Source organism: Lasioglossum baleicum, chromosome 8 (assembly GCF_051020765.1).
Source record: "Lasioglossum baleicum chromosome 8, iyLasBale1, whole genome shotgun sequence".
Lineage (NCBI taxonomy): Eukaryota > Metazoa > Arthropoda > Insecta > Hymenoptera > Halictidae > Lasioglossum > Lasioglossum baleicum.
Genome location: NC_134936.1, coordinates 15687051 through 15708190, shown reverse-complemented (window position 1 = coordinate 15708190; position 21140 = coordinate 15687051). Strand labels below are relative to the sequence as shown.

General features: G+C 45.5%; 1 protein-coding gene across 18 annotated transcripts in view; it reads right to left on the bottom strand.

Annotated features, from left to right (window-relative positions):
* Window positions 1-21140, bottom strand: part of LOC143211349 (protein abrupt-like) — a 307845-nt gene that overhangs the window by 22753 nt on the left and 263952 nt on the right. For 13 of the 18 annotated variants that reach the window (XM_076428893.1, XM_076428891.1, XM_076428894.1 and 10 more), the window contains 2 exons: window positions 18828-19125; window positions 18121-18358 (listed from right to left, as the gene is read on the bottom strand). In XM_076428893.1, coding sequence (XP_076285008.1) covers window positions 18121-18358; window positions 18828-19125 — 536 coding nt within the window. Of the gene's footprint in view, window positions 1-86; window positions 2640-2700; window positions 3026-10416; window positions 18078-18120; window positions 18359-18827; window positions 19126-21140 lie in introns of those variants that run through there. The other 5 variants (XM_076428907.1, XM_076428910.1, XM_076428906.1 and 2 more) reach the window with 3 other exon arrangements.

Here is a 21140-nt window from a genome sequence, read left to right as displayed (position 1 = left end):
AAAGAAGGATTTGTGAATGAACGTTGGCAATTTTTTGGTTGAAAGTGAACGACGCAGACGACGGTGTAAATGATGGAAAAAGTTACTTTGGTATTCGGATCGATGGACGTCAAAGCGACAACACGGCGAGTGCACTAATCACCCCGTCGACCACTGACACGTCGGGATCGAGGCGATCTACGAGGAGCACTTAACACGTGCAAGCTGCAGCTGCGACTGCAACTGCGACTCGCGCAGATTGTCCGCGGGATAGCGGTGTCGCCTTTGGCCAATAGCCGCTCGCGATCCACGCGGATTTATTGCGCCAAATGATACGTCCACGCAACGATTACGTTTCTGCTCGTCTGTTATTGCGGACTCGCCGTTTCCTTTTCCAACGACGAAAATACCGATCCGAGCCAAGGCCGGGATCACTCGAGCGAGACTTATATTGTACGCGACTTCGATCCTCGCGCACAATATTTCGATTCGGCGAGTTATCGATGGTCATGCACCAATTCGTTGCGCCGGCGGCTGCCGTCGGAAATTAAATCATCGATTGCAATCGAAAAATAAATGGAACCAAACGGTTTCGAATTCTTCGTCGACAATTTTCATTCATGAAAAATGCTAGAACGAGAAGTTTACAGCAGCCTCGCTAATCCAGCAGCAACAGTCAAACATCGTATATGTACACAGTAAATGATTTAAGGGGTTAGGACACTAAATTGTTTTTTTATATAAAAATTACATTCGTAAACTTCAAACGCGTTTTTCACAGAATTGCGTTTTTCAAAACGGTGTACAAGATATCTCGAGTTCTACCTCAGCAATTACATTAAAATTTTCCAGTTATCTTCACTATAATATCTATTAGGCATTGACGATCGATCTTTTTTTCATTTTACTATTATTTTGTAAAATATAAATAAAAAAATTTTCTACCGAAATTCAGTCATTAAATTTCAAATATCTGCCATTTTGTTAATTTTCACAAAAATTGAAATGTGGGATCGTCAATGCCTAGAGAATATATCACAGTTTACGACATTTTTGGGATTTTTGTTATTGTAGGAATCCTGTACACCAGGTGGCCATCTGGAAGAAAAGGTATTCCGAGCAAAGACGACGGAAGGTATACGAACAAATTATTTTTGAAATATTACAAGCATTTTTTATAGTTCATAGTAAACTGAAATACAAAATCTAGTGTTGTTTACAAATCTTATATTATCCCCACTTGTCACTGTGTCCTAATCCCCTTAAGGCATTAAATCGGATGAATACCGGAAGCGATAAACCATATCTGCTCTAGGACCAAGATAAAACGTTCTACGACCGTTTCGAGTCGGAAGTACTTCGACGGGAACGGTCGTCTCCACGAGTCATGGTAAACAATCGCGCTTGACCATGACGCTCGGAGTACTCGTTGCACCTCGCTAAGTAAACGATGAAATTAACGGTGGGACGAACATCGCAACGGGTCGGCCTTCCGAAGCGGTGCCGGCCGATCCAGTTTCATTTCGCGCCGCTTAATGCCCCTCGGCTCGCGCGTTTTACGGCCGCCACCGGTCGATTGTTGGCTTGGGAACTTGTAAACATCTGCGAGAAATTCCTTGGTTTCTCGAATGGTCAGGAAGTTTCAACCCGCTGATACCCGAGCGGCCCGATACAGTGCGGTTTAAAAGACAATCGAAACTTGCTCCGGAACTTTGGTACCTCTGGTCGGGTTCGCGGGAGTCGGAAACCAGAAGTTTAGTGCAATTTGTTTGCAGAGAGAAACGCGTTTGTCAATTTATTTCGAGTATAGAAAATCCTGATTAACCCTGCTGTCCTCACTGCACTTTCGTATCCCTTTGCGTGACAGTGACCCGATGAATAAAACTGTGATACTTTATAAATTGTCGAGTATACCTGTACAATGATGAAACAATATTTAAAAGCATAGTTCATATAGACCCGAAGAAGACGGCAGAGTGAATAATTTTGTAAGAACCACGGAAGATTTCTGTTATCTCGCGAATCGGTCGGCAGAAAGTTTTGCGAGGCAGTGTACCCTCGGCAACGATCCCATCGGGCAGATTCGTTTCACGCTGTTTAATGGACTCGCGTCGTGGCCGCTTGTCTTTATGGCACGCGAGTAAGTATCCAGGCGCCGCTAGAAAGCGCCATATTTTCCGCGGCAACGTGCGGAACGTTGGAATCCATTGAGACGCGTCGACGCGCTCCGTTTTTCTCTTTCTCTCTCGCTCTCCCTCTTTCACGCACACATAAAACCGTGTATTAATAAGCTCTCTCGCGAGTTCTCGCGTAACTCGTCGCGGTGAATATGATAATTAGATTCCCGCTCGGGAACGTCATCGTCCCAGCCGGTTCTCTCCCCGTTCTCTTCGATTTCGCCGCTCTTTATTTTTCACCCTTTCCTCTGCCCGCCTCTTCCGCTCTACGCCATTCACGGAAAGGATGCAGATTACGCGACAAGGCCCCGGCTTATGGTAGTAAAATTTGCCATCGGCCGGTTTCTATTCATGCGCACCGTCATTATCTTTCGGCGCGCGGAGAAAGAACCGGCCGCGCGAGAAAGAAGGACGGCGAACGACAGAAAGAGATGAAAACCGAGAAAGAGAAAGGGAGACGCACGAACGAATTACTCGTTTGACGGCCTTATAGAGATTCATGAGACGCCGATGGGAAGTGGGCAACGATCCAGACGGAATATACCTTCTTCGGGATCGGAGACAGAAATCCGGACCTGGCGGGGGCGTGGTGGCTCACGGGAACTCTGCTCTTTTGCACTGGAACTCCTCAATGTCCCCAAGAAAATTACAAATCTACCAAATTTTCGAGAGGGTTGAAATCTCACTGAACCACACCACTGATCGAATATTAAGATTGATTATTTTCGGACTTTTGAGCAGAATAAAAATTATGTGCATCGATACAAAAACAGAAGATAATTTACCGAATAGATTGTAATGAAAATTGATTTTCAAGTTCGGCGAGAAAATTTCGTATTTTCCTCAGCGAATTCGCGGTGTTGGATCGTGATTTATGGCAGCAGCGATCGCAGCACGAGGAACACAAAAATCACTGTCTAGGATCGATTTCTACTTGGTGAGCGAGAGAAGAAACGCGTGTTCCGTTCACCGGGAGCACAGAAACGGCACTGTACGTTGCAAATGCTGCACGATGCTGATCACTACCAACCACCACCACCACCGCCATCGGCACAGTCATCGCGATCGCCATCAGCCACCACTACCACCGGCTACGTCACACCATCGGCATCGTTCACCAGCACCGTGGACCGGGCTATCGTCATCATCATTGGAGGCAGGCCTCGTTTTCATCCTACGCAAGACGCTGGCTTGGCAAAGTTTCGGTCTCTCTGCCTCCGCACTCGACGGCGAATAAACACGGGTTTGTACAACGGCTGACAGAGATTCTCGTCGGCGAGGGTTATTTAGGATTGTCTAGCTCGCAACTAGGCTCGTCCAGAATTTTTCGACTGGAGGAGCTTCAGGTGAATTTTTACAATTTACTGTAGACAAAATCAGTATAAATGAATTTATATATTTGAAATTGTGTTGCAGATTTCGACAAACGCCGTCGACGCTGTACAAGCCCGCAGGCAAGAAATGAAGCGTATCGCGGGATTGTCTCGGTGCAATCCGCTCGCCAAAGCTTCCGTGTGCGTGTCTGTCTCTCCGGCGAGATGCAATTATAAACGAATGCCGGTTGAGTCCACGCACGGAATAGACACGTGACGAGCAGAGTAGTTGACGGTGTTGGTACCGTCTGACGTAGTTATTGTTAGCGTCCGTGTCTCGTGCACGATATTCCGCGAGGACGTGGATTTTAATGAGCCCCTTTGGCTGTCAGTGGTTGCTCGTTTGCAGCTCGTTGCTGTCTGGTGACGCGAAATAATGCCAAAGCAGGTGAAACGAAGTCGAATCTTATTTGGACACGCCGTAGAAATTACGAATACAACCTCTGAAACTCCTGCAAAGGCAACTCGAAACTTTTCGAAAAAAATAAGAAAATGTCTTTTCAGTCGGGTTTTCAGATTTCCGATTCCGTTCGGAATAAATCCTAGTTGGCCACGACCCATTCACGTAGTTCCTGACCTAGGTGAGCGTGCGCGAGCGAGTGAGGCGCGCTTTCGCGACGGTGTACGGGCATTGCGTGTTCGCAGTGGGCCCCTCTACCCATTCGACTGGCCTCCAGTCTCCAGTCCTTCTACGGCAAGACTCGGTGAGCTCTGTCCCGGCCCCGTCGCGTCGTTGTCCTCGCCGTGGTCGATCGTTCAAGTCGATTATTTCGTGCGTGTACGCAAGCGAGCTGCGCGCGGCCGTGCCTACCGAGGAAACGGTACTCTCGACGTGCCTGAGCCGCTGAATTCGACACTTCAGCTTGCTACATCGCAGCACAACACCGAGAAACCGTCTCTCTTCGAATGCGAACGGTGTCGTAACACGTGGGCAGCCGGACACGAAACAAGCTCCGAACACAGAAACTAATTATTCGTGACATACAATGCCGGTCACCGGTCCATCGAGCCCTCTCCGAACACCTAACGGCAGTCACCTGTCGTGGGCAAGTCCAAGGCCGGGTCTCTCGAGACCCGAACACTCCTTTCGACGCTACTGTTTGCTTACAAATTTTCCCTGTCGGCTGACACGTTTTATATTCAACCATTCCACCCCCCTTTTCCGCGAACCTGTCCAAGCAGCAATGTTAAAACTCCCATCACAGTTAGGAACACAACTGTATTTCCGTTGACGTGATAAATCCAAGCGGTCGAACGTTTTCGGGCAGCCGCAGGGTACCCGTAAAATAAATCGAGTTGATTTTCGCCGCCGAAAACTGTTTAACCGCGGATTGATTCCGGTAAAAGTCCCGCGTGTATCAAGATTAATCTCGATTTGACTGGCACGATTCCCGCGCGGAATAAAACGAAGATTAATCGAGCGGCCCGGCCGTCCCCCGCAATGATCGTCGGCGTTCGACGCACGTAAAATACAATCGTGTTTCTTCGAACAAGCGGCGTGTTGGTTGCACGTCGCATCGTTTTAATCGGGATTCGTGCGAACCGCTGCGGAGACCGGTAGCGGGCTGCAAATGAATGGCCGGGGCAATTAATAATTCATCATCCGCGTCGGTGCGATTGCGAGCTGTAAGGCCGCGCACACGCGTTCGCCTAAGAACGGGTAGTTCCACCGGCTGCGATACGCATTGGCGAGTTACGTTCGCAAAGGACACGTGCCATAACGCGTTGTATGCATCGACACAGGTTGCTCCTAATTGGTGATCGTGATAAGCACAGCCCGGTTGTATGTAATTACTTCGAATTTTTTCCTGCCTCTCAATGACGGTTTTTACGGAAGCTGTCAGTACAATGAAGTAGACATTCCTCAGACGACGCATCACGATTGCGGATTAATTTATGCAGGACATGTTGCTGATAGAAGTGCATATTCCTCTATAATTTTCCTGATTAGCGTCCGTCCTGGGACTATGCAGATTTATGACGTGTGGAATTGAAAGAGGACGAGCGTGCAGTAACGCCATCAATTGCAATCAAGCATTGCAACAGTGTAATAGAATATTCCGGCCGCTTTCAGTTCTAATCTATCATCATCCTTGATTCCGTAGTGATCACGTAATTCGATCGTTCATCGCAATAAAAGACGCGTGCCGCGAGCTACAAACGCAACGTGCAGATAACGAGTCGGTGTCAACACTGTCAAGTATGCCAACGTGCATTCAGAAGGATCATACGTGACACTCGTAACGATTACTAATCACGTACGCCGGTGCACGTGTAGCTGTTCGGAACGAGAGCCGGACAGAACCGTGTTAAATAAGTGCAGGACGGGCTGGATCTCTCCAGTAGCCTAATAATAGTCTGCTAGAAGCTGAGGTCAGGCCGCATAATAGGCTCATATGTCACGGGAAATTTACATAAATGCACCGCGAGAGGCAACTAGATCGCTGATGAGCACCGCGCGGTGCATCCAACGGTGCATGCGTGCACTTCTTCCTTGCAACGGGCTCCCCGGCGACAGCTGCGATATCTCAGCCTCTCTCATCTTGCGGATGGTCTGTTTAGCGGCTGATACAAATCGCTATTTTTGCCCAAACTTATTCCACATGTCAAATTGGAAGGATAAGTTCGTATCATAAATTCGTACTATGGCATTCAGGAGGGTCCATTGAATTTTCAATACAAAGTTCCGAAGCTAGTTTCCAAGGTAAATTCAAGAGTTAACAAGCCCCTAAATACGAGGGACGATGAGAACCCGAAGTTCTGAAGTCGGAGCTCGTTACGGGATCCTAAATTTTCAGATTAGAAAGCGCACAGCGATATCCCAATTTAAAAGATCAAACGAGCTACTTAGGTGCACGCTCCCGAGGACCTAAGAGTCTCGATGAGTTCTAAATTCGGCTTCTCGAGTAGCTTATTTACCTCTAAACTCAAGAGTTCACGAGCTCCGAAGGAGTCTAATCCCAGGACTTTCGGGCAGCTTAGACGACTCATAAACTGGAGGATTTAAAATGCCTCAAAATGTAACGAATGCGACTAAGGCTCGTTTAAATCATTTTATAGATTCTAGATATTGAATTCTTGCATTGAACACACAAAGGAGTCAGCTGTTGAATCGTTCACATTGTTTCACTGTACCAGAGGTGGACATTATTTGGCGAAACAAATATTTCAGATACTATCTAACATTTTAGATTTTATTACGCTTAAAGAAAATAGTATTTTAAATAAGATACACAATTTCGAATATAAAATATTTCTATTTCAACAATTTGATCGACAAAATAAAATATTTCGATTTGAACAATCTGGAACTCGAAATAAAATATTTCACTTTTTGCATTGTTGTTATCGTTAAGAAACGATTTACACTTATAAATGTATTGAATTCGAACCATTATTTCCAGCAACAATATTTAAAATTGAAATTGAAAATAAAAGAAGACAAAATACATACAAATATTTGCAATATTCTTCAAATAATATATTGGGTTGGCAAATAAGTTGGTTCGGTTCTTGTGATTTATTTCACTGTAAAAAACCGAACAAACTTATTTGCCAAACCAATACTATTCTTAAACAAAATTACTGACTCAAATAAATTATGTTATTTTCAAAGTTGTACACATACTTTAAAATAAATAGTATTATTTGTTATTTACTATTTAAAATACTATTTTTCGCAGCTCTTCACAGTACGTTCGTTACTTAGTTCAGTGTATTGATTGCGGAAGATCCAGGTGTGAAAATCCTAGCTGATTCGCCACGAATTGCTCATCTTCCGATTGATCGAGGACTGCACTGGCAAACTACAGTTTCGCAAGCCTATTAACGGTATCCAGTTTCCCGTCTACATTCTGATGGATTGCATTACAATTTCGACGACAGACAGCAGCTAGAAAGGAGCAGGATCCCAGAGGAACCAGTTCTCTCAGTTAAACACCTCGATCCGATTATCGAAAATCGGCGCGCATGATTCACCACCGGCTAATCCAGATCGGTCGTTGTCTCACCAACACAGAGGCCGGTTCACGCTCGTCCGAGCGTGTCCCGGCTATTTCTACTGTCGGCCAGTGACGAGGACGGAACGAAAAGTTGGTCAGCCACCGTTGCGTTGGCAAGTGGTGGTGGTATTCCTAGGTAGCCAATCTGGGACAAGGACGCGTGCACGAATCGTGCGTAAGGCGAACGAATGCGTGAACGGTCCGGGGATGCACACGGGAAGACGGAACACTGTGGGAACCGGATCCTAATCGTCTGTCGTCGATACAAATGCGCGCAGCTCCATCGCCGGAGCGAAATCGATGCAATATTTCACCAGGCGAATCGCTGCACGTCGGCAATTTCTTTTCCATCGCGCATCCAGCAAACGCCTCGCGTAATTTATTTCGCGGCTTCTGCTGATTTTTTTTTTATTCCCGCACTGACGGAACTTTGATTCATCGCCGCCTGCAGAAAAATCTGCCGTGACTCTGATTCGCGTGGCCTCAACTTTTAATTTGTTTCTGAATTTCATATTTCCCAAGAATTCTGGACATACAAACGATAACAGAAGAAACGAAGACGCCAAAGGAAAATGCTAGCAGCTCACTGAATGAAAAACACAATCCGCGCCCATCCGGAAGAGAATTATGAAAGTATTAACTTCGACTAGTCGGAACAAAGGGGATGAAAATTTCCCGGGCAGTTTGTGGCATGGCCGTGGGTGATTGAACGGTTTTCTCGCGTCAACGTTCGCAATTTCCCAACCGGGTATTTTTCCGAATAAAAGGACTTGTTCGCTTTTATAGTATGATTTACCGGGGACGCGAGTAAAGGACCGTTCCATTTTCGTTGATGAAAATATTTTACGTGACACGCGGTGGAGGGGGAAGCAAGTTTGATAACAGTTCGTTTGTCGGAATCGAATACTTTTGTCCCGTTCTCTGTCACGTATAGCGGATTCCCTGAGCAAATGGCCCGGGTTTCGACGATGGGAATTATTTTTGTCCCCGCCCGTTGGGAAACAAAGCGGCTCTTGCACGCTGACTCTCAAAAAATCGTTTCCACGGCTCGACCCCAGCCTTTTGTTCGGCCACGCTGTCGAAGAAGAAATTGCACGGCAGAATGAGAAGAGAAAACGCGCTCCGGCGAGACAGAGAGATGGGGTGACGACAGAGACAACAGTCCATTGTCTTGTCGCTCGGTCGTACGTCTTCCTGCTGTTACGTCACCATTGTTTACTCTAACCCCGACGATTCCTTCGACGATGTGCTTTTTATTTCGTCATTTCGATACCCATTGTGCAACCGATTTGCCGTTTCGACGACGACTCCTTCTGGCACAGTTCTCGTTATCCTTCAAGGATTTTATTTTTTATCTACATTAACACTAGGTTAGGTTATTCTAATATTCTTAATTTGAGATTATTAACCCGGCATTGGTAAGGTGGGAAAATGTATCGTAAGTGGTAAGGTGGGGTCTCACAGACCCACCGAAATAATATATTGTATTATAGAAATAAATACCTTTTTCATAATTATAAGATTAGGTATTGCTTAAGAGGCTTGCAATTTATCAGAGTAAAAACGCAGATCCACGAAATTAAACTTTTCTTATTCAAAAATACTTAACTAATGAAACATCTTTACAATGTTACAATCAATCTAAAATCTCTGGGGTCTGTGAGACCCCACCTAACTAACGCCGGTTTAAGATTGCAAAGGTGCTTTCACGAGGAATTATTTACATTTCTTTGGCCTGGGATTTTCGCAAGATGCAGATCGCTGCAGCGGTTTACGGGACCCGTCAAATTAATGGGTTCCAGTATTCTTAATTTGCGACTATTAAGATTGCAAAGATGCTTCCTTGAGGAATTATTTACCAAATTTGTTTCTTTGGCCTGGGATTTTCGCAAGATGCAGATCGCCGCAGCGGTAAAAACGCGTTTCAAACGTTCGACAATGAGTTAGCTGATGCGGATCACGAGAGATGCAGTTTCTAAAGGATGCCAAAGGTCAAGCCGGCGACGTTCAGCGACAAATTGAAAGCGGTCCGCGCGCCGAACATGGGCAACAGTGTGCTCGTGGTATACCGTCGAAGAAATATTACCATCGAGGTACGGCGCAGATAGTCGGGAAACTAGCGTTAGCAGCGGGACTAGAAATCGCGGAGAGGAAAGCGGCCGTAATTATGACATTCTCGTTGACAATATCGACGGACCGTTCGGTCCCACCGGTCGGTGAAATCTTTCGCGCCGCGAACGGAAGCTGACCGTATCCGCGAGATCCATATACGGGATGTTTTTCCAAAGATGAACGCCGACACTTTCCAGGAACAGACTTTCCTCCGCTGAATGCGGACTCTGAGAGTTGCGACGGAATTCCAGGTTTCCGATTTTGGAATCGCGTGCCTTCAATTTCGCCACAACACATTGTGAAAAAATATCTTAGACAAATCTAAACAACCGGATGTGAAAGCAGAAGCTTCAAGCTTTAAAACGAGTCCAAGTTTATTGTTCTACGATCATTTTTTACGAAGTTACAATACACATTAAATATCGTTGTTACTCAGCCCTTTATGGGAATCAACACTTCGAAGTAGAAAACCTCCCGTTCATGATCGTTAGACTGCGACTCTTTATAAAAAATGAACATCTTTTTGCTAGATGATAAGACTTATGAACCATACACAAAAACGTCTTCGTATCTTTAACAATTTTAATAAATTGAAGATGACATATGCACCTTTTTAAATCGATTTAATGTTTCAACTGTTTTAAACAGTCTAACACACAAGCAGTCTAGTGATCAGACTGTACGTTCGTGTATGGAACTGTATTTAAAAATGATAATTGTTAGATGTTTCAGAAGTCTTGTTAGAAACGTGTGATAAGAAAACAATTCACTGACCAGTGTGCGTGGCACAGTTTCCCGAGGATCGCCGTTGCTCAGCCCCTTATTCGACACATGGGATCAACTTCGAGACTGCGATCGGATTGCACAAACGAAGCCTGATATATCGTGGAAACAATGTTCGGCTCCAGAGGTCGGCGTAAACGTAAACACAGAATCTCGCGCACAATTGGTCGCCGGAGGATCGAAGATCGGTCTGCCCGACGTGGACGGCGTCGAATCGCGCGAAAACTATTAAGCTCGTTCTCGTCCCTACGCGTCCCGACGCCAAGAATAAACCTAAGTCCGCCCCACCATCGGAACCACCTACTAGCGCGCTGGTTCTAAAGATTTTCGTCCCTCTTTCACGAAACTCGTTCTCAGAGTGCTAATTATGGCGTCTAACGAGACCCCACGATTCACGATTAATCTTCCGAAAGTTTTATGGACACAAAAATTGCAAGATATTGACTTGAAAAAATAGGAACACACAGCTCAAAGTTAAGTCTTTACACCAAAGAAAAATTCGAAACCCTCATCCGCTAATTACCTCGGTAAAAAATTCGGGGACTTCGCTGATTTTCAAGTCTCCTTACTCGCAAACCAGTTACTAATTGAGACTCGCGGACTTTCCAGCAGCTTCTCATTCGATATTCACCGGTCCCTTTCCACGTCAAAGTTTATCGTCTGTGCACAGAGGCGCTGAAAGGGAATCGTTTTCTATAAATTCGAAGGGAAACCGAGCGAGAGGCGTTTAACGATCGCTTCCTCTTCCGTGTAGCTCGCTGGAAACGATACCGAGATCGATGCCTCTCTTTCGCAGACGAAAATGCCGCGCCCTGGCCTCGCCGAAGATATATACACGCGAAGAAAGAAATATTACGAAGAGAAAAATGGAGACCGGAGAATGGAAGCCTCCTAAAAATCTCGGGAGAAAGATAAGGACCGGGTAGTACCGAAACTGCGCCCTTTTTAAAGAGAAATTCTTCAGCTGTGAGTTACGAGATATTTTCTCGCAGACCTGTTATCTTGTAACAGGCTTTGGTTTTAATGAGGTAAATCTTTGGAGATCATTTTCCTACGACCTGATGTATGAACATCTTCAGAGGTAACTAACAGTTCCATAAATTCTAAAGCGAAACCACTTATTCAGTAGTCTCTGAAAGTAATTAATTAACATCTAAAGACATATAAAAATATTTTGACACGTAGAGGCACTTAAAGGAGAATGTTAAAAGGGTTCTAATAATATCCAAAGTAGCCTCGTAATACACTCGACTAAAATTTCAACTCCAGCGAAGATCGATCGATCCAAAGCGACTGATGTATACATTCCTTTATAATAATACGAGGATTGAGTTTATCTAGAAGCGTCTAAATTGAATCGGTGATTACCGCTGCTTGTACAGCGTCTTTTCAATGGGACCCTGTGGCTGGGGTAGCAGAAAGGGTGGAGGAAGAACAGCGGAAGATAAGGGATGCAAAGGGACGAGGAAATGAAAGGGGACAGACGGTAATAATCGCCTGCGGCGCGAAAAACACAGTTCCAAAGAGCTCGCCCCGCCGTTTCCGCCCGGAGCTCCTTGATTCAAGGGGCGTGCTCTTAATTTTAGATTTCCACGTTGCCATAAGGCGCCAACCCTCTGCTCCTCTTCACCCCTTAGACCCGTGGCAGCCCGGGTCGGCTATGAGAAATTGATAGAGCAGATGTAATAAAAGTTCGCGAGGCGAGCACGCCCGGGAAAACAAATCCTGAAGAGTGCTTAGCACCCAGCAGCGCTTCGAACAAATAAAAACTCGCTGTTTGAATCGGGGAAGAGACTTCTGCTAAATGGAGCGCTTCCTCGGGAAATAAATACAGAGGAAACTATGCCCGAGGAAAAATATCATCCCCACCGTGATCGGGTGGAAAACAAACTGCGAACGTAGAAAGTTTCGCGGGACAAACTGGCTGGGGGAAGAAATAAACAACGAATAAACCAGTGGAAGTTATTTTTAAACATATGAAAAAGTTACTATTTACTCGGAGAAATAATAAAAAACGTATAAAACCTTCTTTGAGCCTGTTATAAAAATTTTATAAGCCCTCAATCATCCGCAAAACGATCCCTAAAACTTGTCTCCAACGGCCCCCTTTCTTGAAACACGCGGGACGGGACGAAAACAGTCTCCGAAGAAGTAGAATGAGATACTTATCGGGCGGAGAAATAAATAAACTGTAGAGTGCCATGTCTGGAGATGTCATAAAAAATATTGCACCGTCTGAATGATTTACGAAACGACTCGGGACAGAATGGGAATTCTTCGGTGCGGCGACTTTTCCGAGCGAAACTTTTTATCACACACCGTAAAAATGTATAAGAGAGGCGAGAACTATGTTTGAAGACATAATAAGAAATACCGACAGTTCTCAATGGCGCGGAAAACGACTTGGAAACAACGAAGATTCATTAGGCGAGGAGAGTTCCTTTCTCGTGGAGCACGGAAACTTTTCCCGGTGCGCCGGAAGAGCGCGTAGCTCGTCGGTTTGTTAAAGTCGATCGTTCGTGAAGAACGCCGCTCTCATGGAATCCTCTTTTCTATCGCGTGGGTGCGACGTGTGGGTTCGTGTGACGTGTAACGTGCTCGTGGATCCAGCTGGACTTCCTAGTATTAGCACATCGTTGCTTGGAATCACTTTTACACACAGTCTGGAAAATCCTCTCGCCAATCAATGGAGAATATGTTAACGGAACAAGGCACAGTGGACGATTGTATCGGAATGCTGGACATCGCGTTTAGCACCCCCTTCATTTTTTGTGTCGCCTCGAGATTGTCAATTTCTTTTTTGACGAACCAAAAGCTTTCTTCTTCGTCTATGAAGCCCATCAAAAAATTTTTTTCGACTTGCTATCTGTGAATGACACTCGTCAAGGTGCAATAGACTCCGGATTTTATGCATTTATAACAAAAATGAGCAAGAGCAATTCAAAACAGTGAAAATATTAAAAGACTTTAAGATTACTAACATATTATTTTCACCACATTAACCTTTAACAACCCGCGCTGGTGTAAAAAGTACACCATTATTTCAAAAAATGCTGTCCCATCACAGTGCAACTTCCCCCACCACTGCCGCTTCATGTAACCGACGCCCAATGTATCCACAAAATACACACGAAGTATTGTTTTGGTGGCGGCACGTTGAACTGCTGTTTCCGTGTATTCATTCGTACAGAAGAAGGAAATGAAGAGGAGCCGCCACCTGCTTTGTCAGGTATTTTGATACGAGCGAGATGTTTCATCTACGGTAGGAAGAAGAATCGAGTAACCACTGTCATCTGCGGCAGTTGCAAGAGATCAGTATGTAAACAACATATGACCACCGTTATTACATGCGATTCGTGCAAGATCGGCGAACAGAGCAGCGAATAAAGCGAATGTGAAAAGAATGTCACCAGATTTTCTTTTTTAGTAACAATTATTATATTCATTTATCGTGATTTTCTCAATAAATATCATAATTCATCAAGACAATGTATTTTCTTGTACTAATACAATGATATATGTACATAATCACACAGTGATACATATGGTGTACAAAATACACCGCGCGAGTACTTATGTGAAAATTCAGGGCGCGGGTAGTTAAAGGTTAAAATCATTAATGAAGAATAGAAATTTATATTTAGTTCCTGCGTCTTGCAATTGATGCACAACCTTTTTATTTTGCATAAACATCCGGAGTCTACTTGTAACAAACTTCAAATTTTCGTGCCGCTGTGCGAGGGTTCGGACAATTGCGAAGACGAAGTTGTTATCGTTGTACCTGAAAGTGTATCGGCAATTGCCGGTTCGCCATAAACGCGCAAAGTTCCCGGTCCAATGATCATTGAACGAGCCCGATGGGGCGACTCGTGATAGTCCCCGCCAACCATAATCGTGCCGAGTCGTTGCCTCGATTTCCCCGGGCCGAATTCCGACCTACGTTAAACGAAACGTAGCGAACGGCCGCCCACGCGGCTCCTTGCCCGGTTCACCGAACCGTTCGGAACATATTCGGAACGGTTGCGTCACCGCGACGCGTCCGTCAAAAGCCAATGGGAAAAAAAGGAACGGGCGACTCCGATTCAATTCGTTTCGTTAACGATCGGCCCGTGCTTCCAATAAAGCTTCTGACCCAAATTGGCCGCGATAGTTACGGTCGCTGCGATGTTGCTCGTTCACGGAACCCGAGGTGAAACTATGGGATCCACCAGAGAATAGCAAAAATAGGTGAACAACGAAAAGATCAGAAGAATTTAAGAGCCTCGATAAATTTTATTTATCTAAAATTGGAACTATTCGATCGACGAGGAAATAACGAAAAAGAGGCCCGCATATGGTGGCGAGATGGGTTGGGCCGATTGCACATCGAGCGGATTGACCGCCGGCGATGACCTCTTGGGTGTGACCGAATCGAAATCAATTCCGACGAGCCTTTTCCCAGGACAAAAAGAACGGAAACTATCGCTGTCATCCAGGATACCTCGATTGTATCTAGCGACGCCGGTCTTCTTCCTGATATCGACAGGCGACGTCAACGTCCGACGACTAGTTTTCGTTTCTGATTTTTCTTTCCGACGGGCGGTCACGAAATTGTCCAACGCCAACGGTTTTCATGCGATGATAGATGCTGATGGAAAAGCCACTCGGCGATTCCAAAAAATCTTCACTGTGACGTTCTGACAGTGTTTTTGAAGATAAACGGACATCTTGCAAACATCGAGGAAAAAATTAAGTGGATCACTCCGTCAATGACCAGACCACCAGGAGAACCTCTCGCATGATCAGGAAATAAATCCGTCGATTTCTACATCTACCTAAAGGAGCCTTTGCTGGTAAATTTTGCGGAACGAGCGGGTCGGAAGCGTGAACCGCAATAAATTTGGCGAAGCGACGCGCGTAAACAGTTCCTCGGTCCCTTTAATGAGGACTGAAATGTGCCGCCATATAATGGAGAATCGATTGACAGAGATGTCAGCGGAATTGGAGAAAGAAACGAGAATCTGTCGGAAAGCAAGGAAGGTAGAAGGTAATTTAATTGATTTACATTCGCGAAGAATTGAGTCAGAGGTCCATCATCCCTTGGGTTAGCGTCTTTTTGTGCTGGTAAACGTTGACGTCGGGAGTGGGCTGGAGCGGAGACACTGTGGCGGCCTAACTTCCTACATGCGCCACAAAAGGGATAGGTAGTTGAAACCTTTCCCGCAAGTACTCGGTTCCTCAATGATTTCTATATATACCGTCCTCAACCGCCTTCCGACATCTCAACCGTCTAAGGCAGGGCCCGCTACTAGATAGCCTTACCGATGAGTCCTCTAGCGGGCCTAGGACGAAACGCTCCTCTTCCTTTTTCTATCCACCAAACATCATTATTGCCGCTAAACTGGGGACCGCGACGTAGAACAGAAACGCAAGACGGAGACCGACCGGAGGAAAAACGACGACTACAACAGTGGATGTTATTCATTTTCGAAAATAGAATATGTAGGATCTCAGGAAAAATGAGGGGTACCGAAATAATCTTACCGGACAAATTTAAGACTCCAGGACATGTCCTACGAGTTACAAAATATACACAAATACACTTGGTCTCGCGCATGCGCGAGAAAATTTGGGGACGATCGGAGCACTGACACTGACACTGAGCATTATTACGGATTAGTCTCGCAAATCGGGAAGATTGGCAACATGGAACCAACAGCATTTGAGACAGAAGAAATTATATATGAAGTGCAAGAAATAGTATTGACGAAAGAAGTACCAATTGAGAATACGGAAGAAGTCGAGGATAGGAGAACTGACACGAACAACGCTAATTATTTCGAGGAAATCGTCTCATCGACTCTCTTTTTCGTGTTGTGGCCATACTCAGAGCCACCAACACAACTCGCGCAATTTTGTCAACTCGCACAACTCATTGTCAGAAACTCGCAACTCGCCGAGTTTTCTCACAGCGCCATCGTGCGGTGATCGGTGTTCCCCCAATCCCACTTCTGACACCAATTGTAGGATCTCAGGAAAAATCAGGGCACTGCCGCCGCGGGAATCGAACCCCGGCCTCACTGGTGGTAGCCGATCGACTAACGCGCTCACTCACGGAACCCTCCCACTCTTCCCAATCTCCTACAGTATACTTGATCTGAGGGTCCTGATCTCACAAATAAAAATAAAGAATAAAAATTGTATTCGAAGCTTCGAATAAATTCTCGGCGAATACAAATTATTCAAATAATTTTCGAATAAAAGATACTTTTGTATTCGAACGTTCGAATAACGAATAATAGTTACTTATCTTTTATTCGAATCGGTATTTAAATAGTTTTGTATTTAAATACTGCCCAACTCTGCCGTCAAGCATATAGAGTTGCAGAGTAGCTGGGTTTTGATAGGGAGCGCGGGGCAAATCGAACGGTAGGAGGTGTTTCTCGGAGCTTTCGGACCTTGCAGACCCATCGACCTTTGATCTATTTCCGGCGTGTCGCTGCGATAGACCGGCTTGGCAGGACGTATTTCCGGCGGCGTTAGTCAGCCGGTTTAAATCCGCCGCGTTAACCACTAGATTTTAGAAGAGCCCTGTGCAATCGTTCGGACGAGAGTTGTATTTCTGACTGGTTCTTACCGGTAGATCGAGGTTAATTGGCTACCATTAGGGTCGGGAATTAGCGCGAATTTTGTCCCCGCACGATGAGTTCCGTCGCTCGTGTCCACGTCACGTCGGTTTCGGGCTATCAGTTAATTAATCGCCGCGAACTTAAGCCCGCGAGAGAAAAAGTTTCGCGAGAGCCGAAAAAGCTCTGGCTCGACAGACACATTAATCTTCGTAGCACGTCATTTTCCAACGGACCCGGGGATATCCATTATTATCGTTGGACACGGGCTAACGTGGAAATCACCGCGAGCCCACCGACGCGATCTTTCTTTTCGGTAGTCTCCCTGATTCATCATCGTCAGGAGCCTCCTCTAACGCTGACCTACCCGGGTAACCCGATCTAATACGACGACGTAGCAATTGTACCAAATTGGACGGTCGCGTTGTAATCTACTCTAATCTAAGTTAATCGAGTGCCTCGTCCATCCCGCGAACTCCCAGAAGCGATTATTAATGGAGCGAGCTTCTTGAAATTCTTCTGACAGTGGGACGACATGGTAGGTGGTTGTAGGGAATGAATAATAAGTATCGTCGATGAAGAATGATCGCAGGTGAATGTATAGTACACTCTCGCTCGTAAGTATTATACAGGGTGTCCCAAAATTCCTTCAACAGCCGGAAATGGGAGGTTCCTGAGATCATTTGAAGCAATATTTTCCTTTGCAAAAATGTTATCCGCGGCTTTGTTTAGGAGTTATTAACGAAAAACACGGACCGTAATTAATTCGCTTAGAAAATTTTTATTTTGCGCGAACATCCGCTGTCTAATGATCACTGTCCTAAGACTTTTGAGCGGGAGTGTAAAATAGTAGTAAAATACTAGGGTTGCCAGAAATGTTTCATCCAAATATAGAAGAAGTAGTGAAAACTGCAATTATGTATGTGTGAGATAGGCTCAAAATATAGGAGTTCAAAGATTTTTGAAAATTATATGCCATTCAAATATGATATATGTAGGAAATCAAGTTCAAATATAGAAGACTCATATCAAATACAGAAGCTCTGGCAACCCTAGGAGAGACAGCTCGGGAACATTGAGAATCACTCACCGTCATCGCTGATTTCGAGATTCGTGTAGCTGTCCCAGTGTAGAATGGGATCGTGATGAGCCGAAGTGTGCGGCACAGCAGGCGTAGGTGCTGGAATAGGTCCGTCCTGGCGTTTGGCATCGGTAGCGAAGTAAAGAGTGACCACGCTGTCCGGAGGACATCTAGGATCGTCGCAGGCAACGTCCAGCTCGGATCGCGGGAAGGACACCACGTTCTCGGTAATTACGCACGTATGGAACTGCGGGGCCAAACAACAAGCATTCAGATCGATCGCGATACACCGTGTAACGATCGCGTTTTACGTAATCGCGATGCCCCCGGGCGGTCTCGCGTGTAACAAGACTCGGAAAGCAGATAGCATCTTGGTAATTACATGGTTCTCGTATTCTGGCCCGATTGACGTTTTTAAACGGCAACTTCTACTACCGCGACTCATAAACAATCTGTGACAGCGTTAGACAGAAGAGAAAAAAAATCTGTAAAAAGAGCTAGAGATCCGAACCCGTTCATTCGGGATCACGGTGAACGTACCTCAAAGGAATTTCCAACGCGATAAAAATGAGAAACTTAAAGCCTGAAGGGATCGGAATTCATGTTCTACCGGCTATACGGTTTACTCGCTCGACGGTAGAACTTACATCGAACTTCTCCTTAATTGGAGAATAATCTACTGTACGGTTTAATTGCTAGCGGAATTATCGTCTTACCTGAAGAGAGAACATGACTTCCCGGCTCTGCTTCGAATAGACCCTGTGGTAACATTTCACGAGGATGTCCCCGCGAAGACGAAGGCCACCGAGGTTCACCGTGAACTCTCGCGCGTTTGTTACCGAGTACAGATCTGAAGTGTAGACTGGAGTGAGTCCTTCGTAGACCTTGAGGAACGCTCGGCAGCCCGTCGGCTCGAACAGAGGCACCCCGAGGACCGTCAGGTGTGTCAGGTAGAGAGGTGACTGGCTGATTCTTAAAGAGCCCGAGAGCAATCCGCTGAAGTACTTGATGTACCTGCAACCAGAAGAATGGTTTAACTTTCCCCTCCCCTCTCGTCGGATAATAGCGATGACAGGGAGAACGCCACCGGAAGAACGGCAGCCTCTCTGTCCGCTCTCGTGTCCCAGAATTCCATTGCTAAACGCGACACAGAGAAGCAATTAATGCCGACACGTTTCTCGGGAAACATTTATGTTAGCCGGGTCAAGGTGAGCCGAGCTTTTCACCGTGGCATACGCCAATGGACAGTCTGCGCCGCACGCAACTCCCATAACTGCGAAAGCGCGAGCCAATTTGTGGTTCCTGCCTCGCGGTTAGCCAATTTCGGCATTCGGGAGATTTGTAAGGTGATTAAGTCTCTGCTTCGACTTGTTTCTTTGTTCTCAACACTTTCGAATTCTGAATAATTTCGAAAAGAGGACAGTTAAAGTCTTTTTCTATCGCCAGTTTAATCATATTAATCGGTTTAAGAAAACCTCCACGCGTGTCTGACTATGTGTGTGGACAGAATTTTCTACTTCGCCGAGAACCGTATTCGGCGTGATCCTCGTCGAGAGGATGACTGTAGGACTTCTAATGAACACCTTGCTGTTTCTTCGTGTCTGACCAGTCATGGAATTTTCTACTTTGTACGGTCCCCTTTCTCGGTTTTCCGCTTATATCTCGGAAACTATGTGTCCTAGCGATAAGACCATTCTACACAAAATTGAAGCTGACAAAATGTGCCATAAGATTGACTGCATTCAGTTTTTCGCTATCTAGCATAGTTTCCGAAATAACCGCGCTCAAAGTTCACTGATTGTGAAAAAGAAATTTTTGCCTCACGTTTTTTTGCCTTATTTGACTAGCTAAGTCTTCAGCACAATTAGTGAACTTTGAGCGCGGATATTTCGGCAACTATGCGAGATAGCGAAAAACTGAATCGAATCAATCTTATGGCACATTCCGTCAGCTTTAATTTTGTATAGAATGGTCTTGTTGCTAGGACGCATAGTTTCCGAGATATAAGCGGAAGACCGATAAAGGGCAACTTCTACGTGCCCCCTGCACCCCGCTCACCTCCTAGGAGTGGGACTTTTAGTATGTTTACCTCCTAACTAGTCCAAACAAAGACCCAAAGTTAAAAATTGTGTTCCTTCTATTTCCCTCTACAACTTTTCGTTGACTGGACTATTATTTCCTTGCCAAATTCCTTTCCTATTGTTGTCCGTTCTGCGGATTCAGAATTCTAGTCAGACCTGGTACACATCTGGCGACCAGATCCACGCGGGCCTAATACTCTCCTGTGTCTCTTCTCCGTTTTATAGCATCTTTCCGCATGTCATTACCTGACTCTCCTCTCCTTATTTTTCTCCCACCATTCGGTTTTCCTCCTCTCTTTCATTTGTACCTTTTCCTGGGGAGTTGAATTTTAACCGCTTGCCTTACAATATCGAGTCAGACTCGTGATGAAGATTCTGGACAGAGTCTAATACATATGCTCTATGTATGATGTATGCTCTATTAATTTCCTTTAAGTCGAAATAAAATTGTATTTTGATTTTGTTAGTGTAAACTATTGAAGAACATATAGACGCGTACAGTTGATATAAAGATTCTGCTTTTTCAGGAAATTAAGAATTGCAAAAAATGTTTGAATCACTGAAATCGTCAAATAAATCGTAGGGCAAGGGGTTAAGGAGCCTAACGACCGGCGGCGCATAGGATGAAGAGGTCGCAAGTAGATTGTTCGTTTGCGATCAGGCAAAGGTTGGTTGGTTGGATGTAGCGTTCGGTGTCGATTAATTCGACGGCTTGTAATACACCGTCGAAACACGGAAGAGAGTGGACTCGCAGCGTGGCGAGCGAGTTCCTTGTGGGTACCTGTCGATTATGCGGCATCGTGATCTCGCTCGGCCGTAATTTCGCGGGCTTGCTCACGAATCCTCGCGTGTCGCTCGTAACGAACCAGATAGGATCTGCCGAGACGCTGACCGATCCTCTAATGAAAAAAACCTGTTCCCGGTGGCACCTAAGGTGTGCGGGTTGGT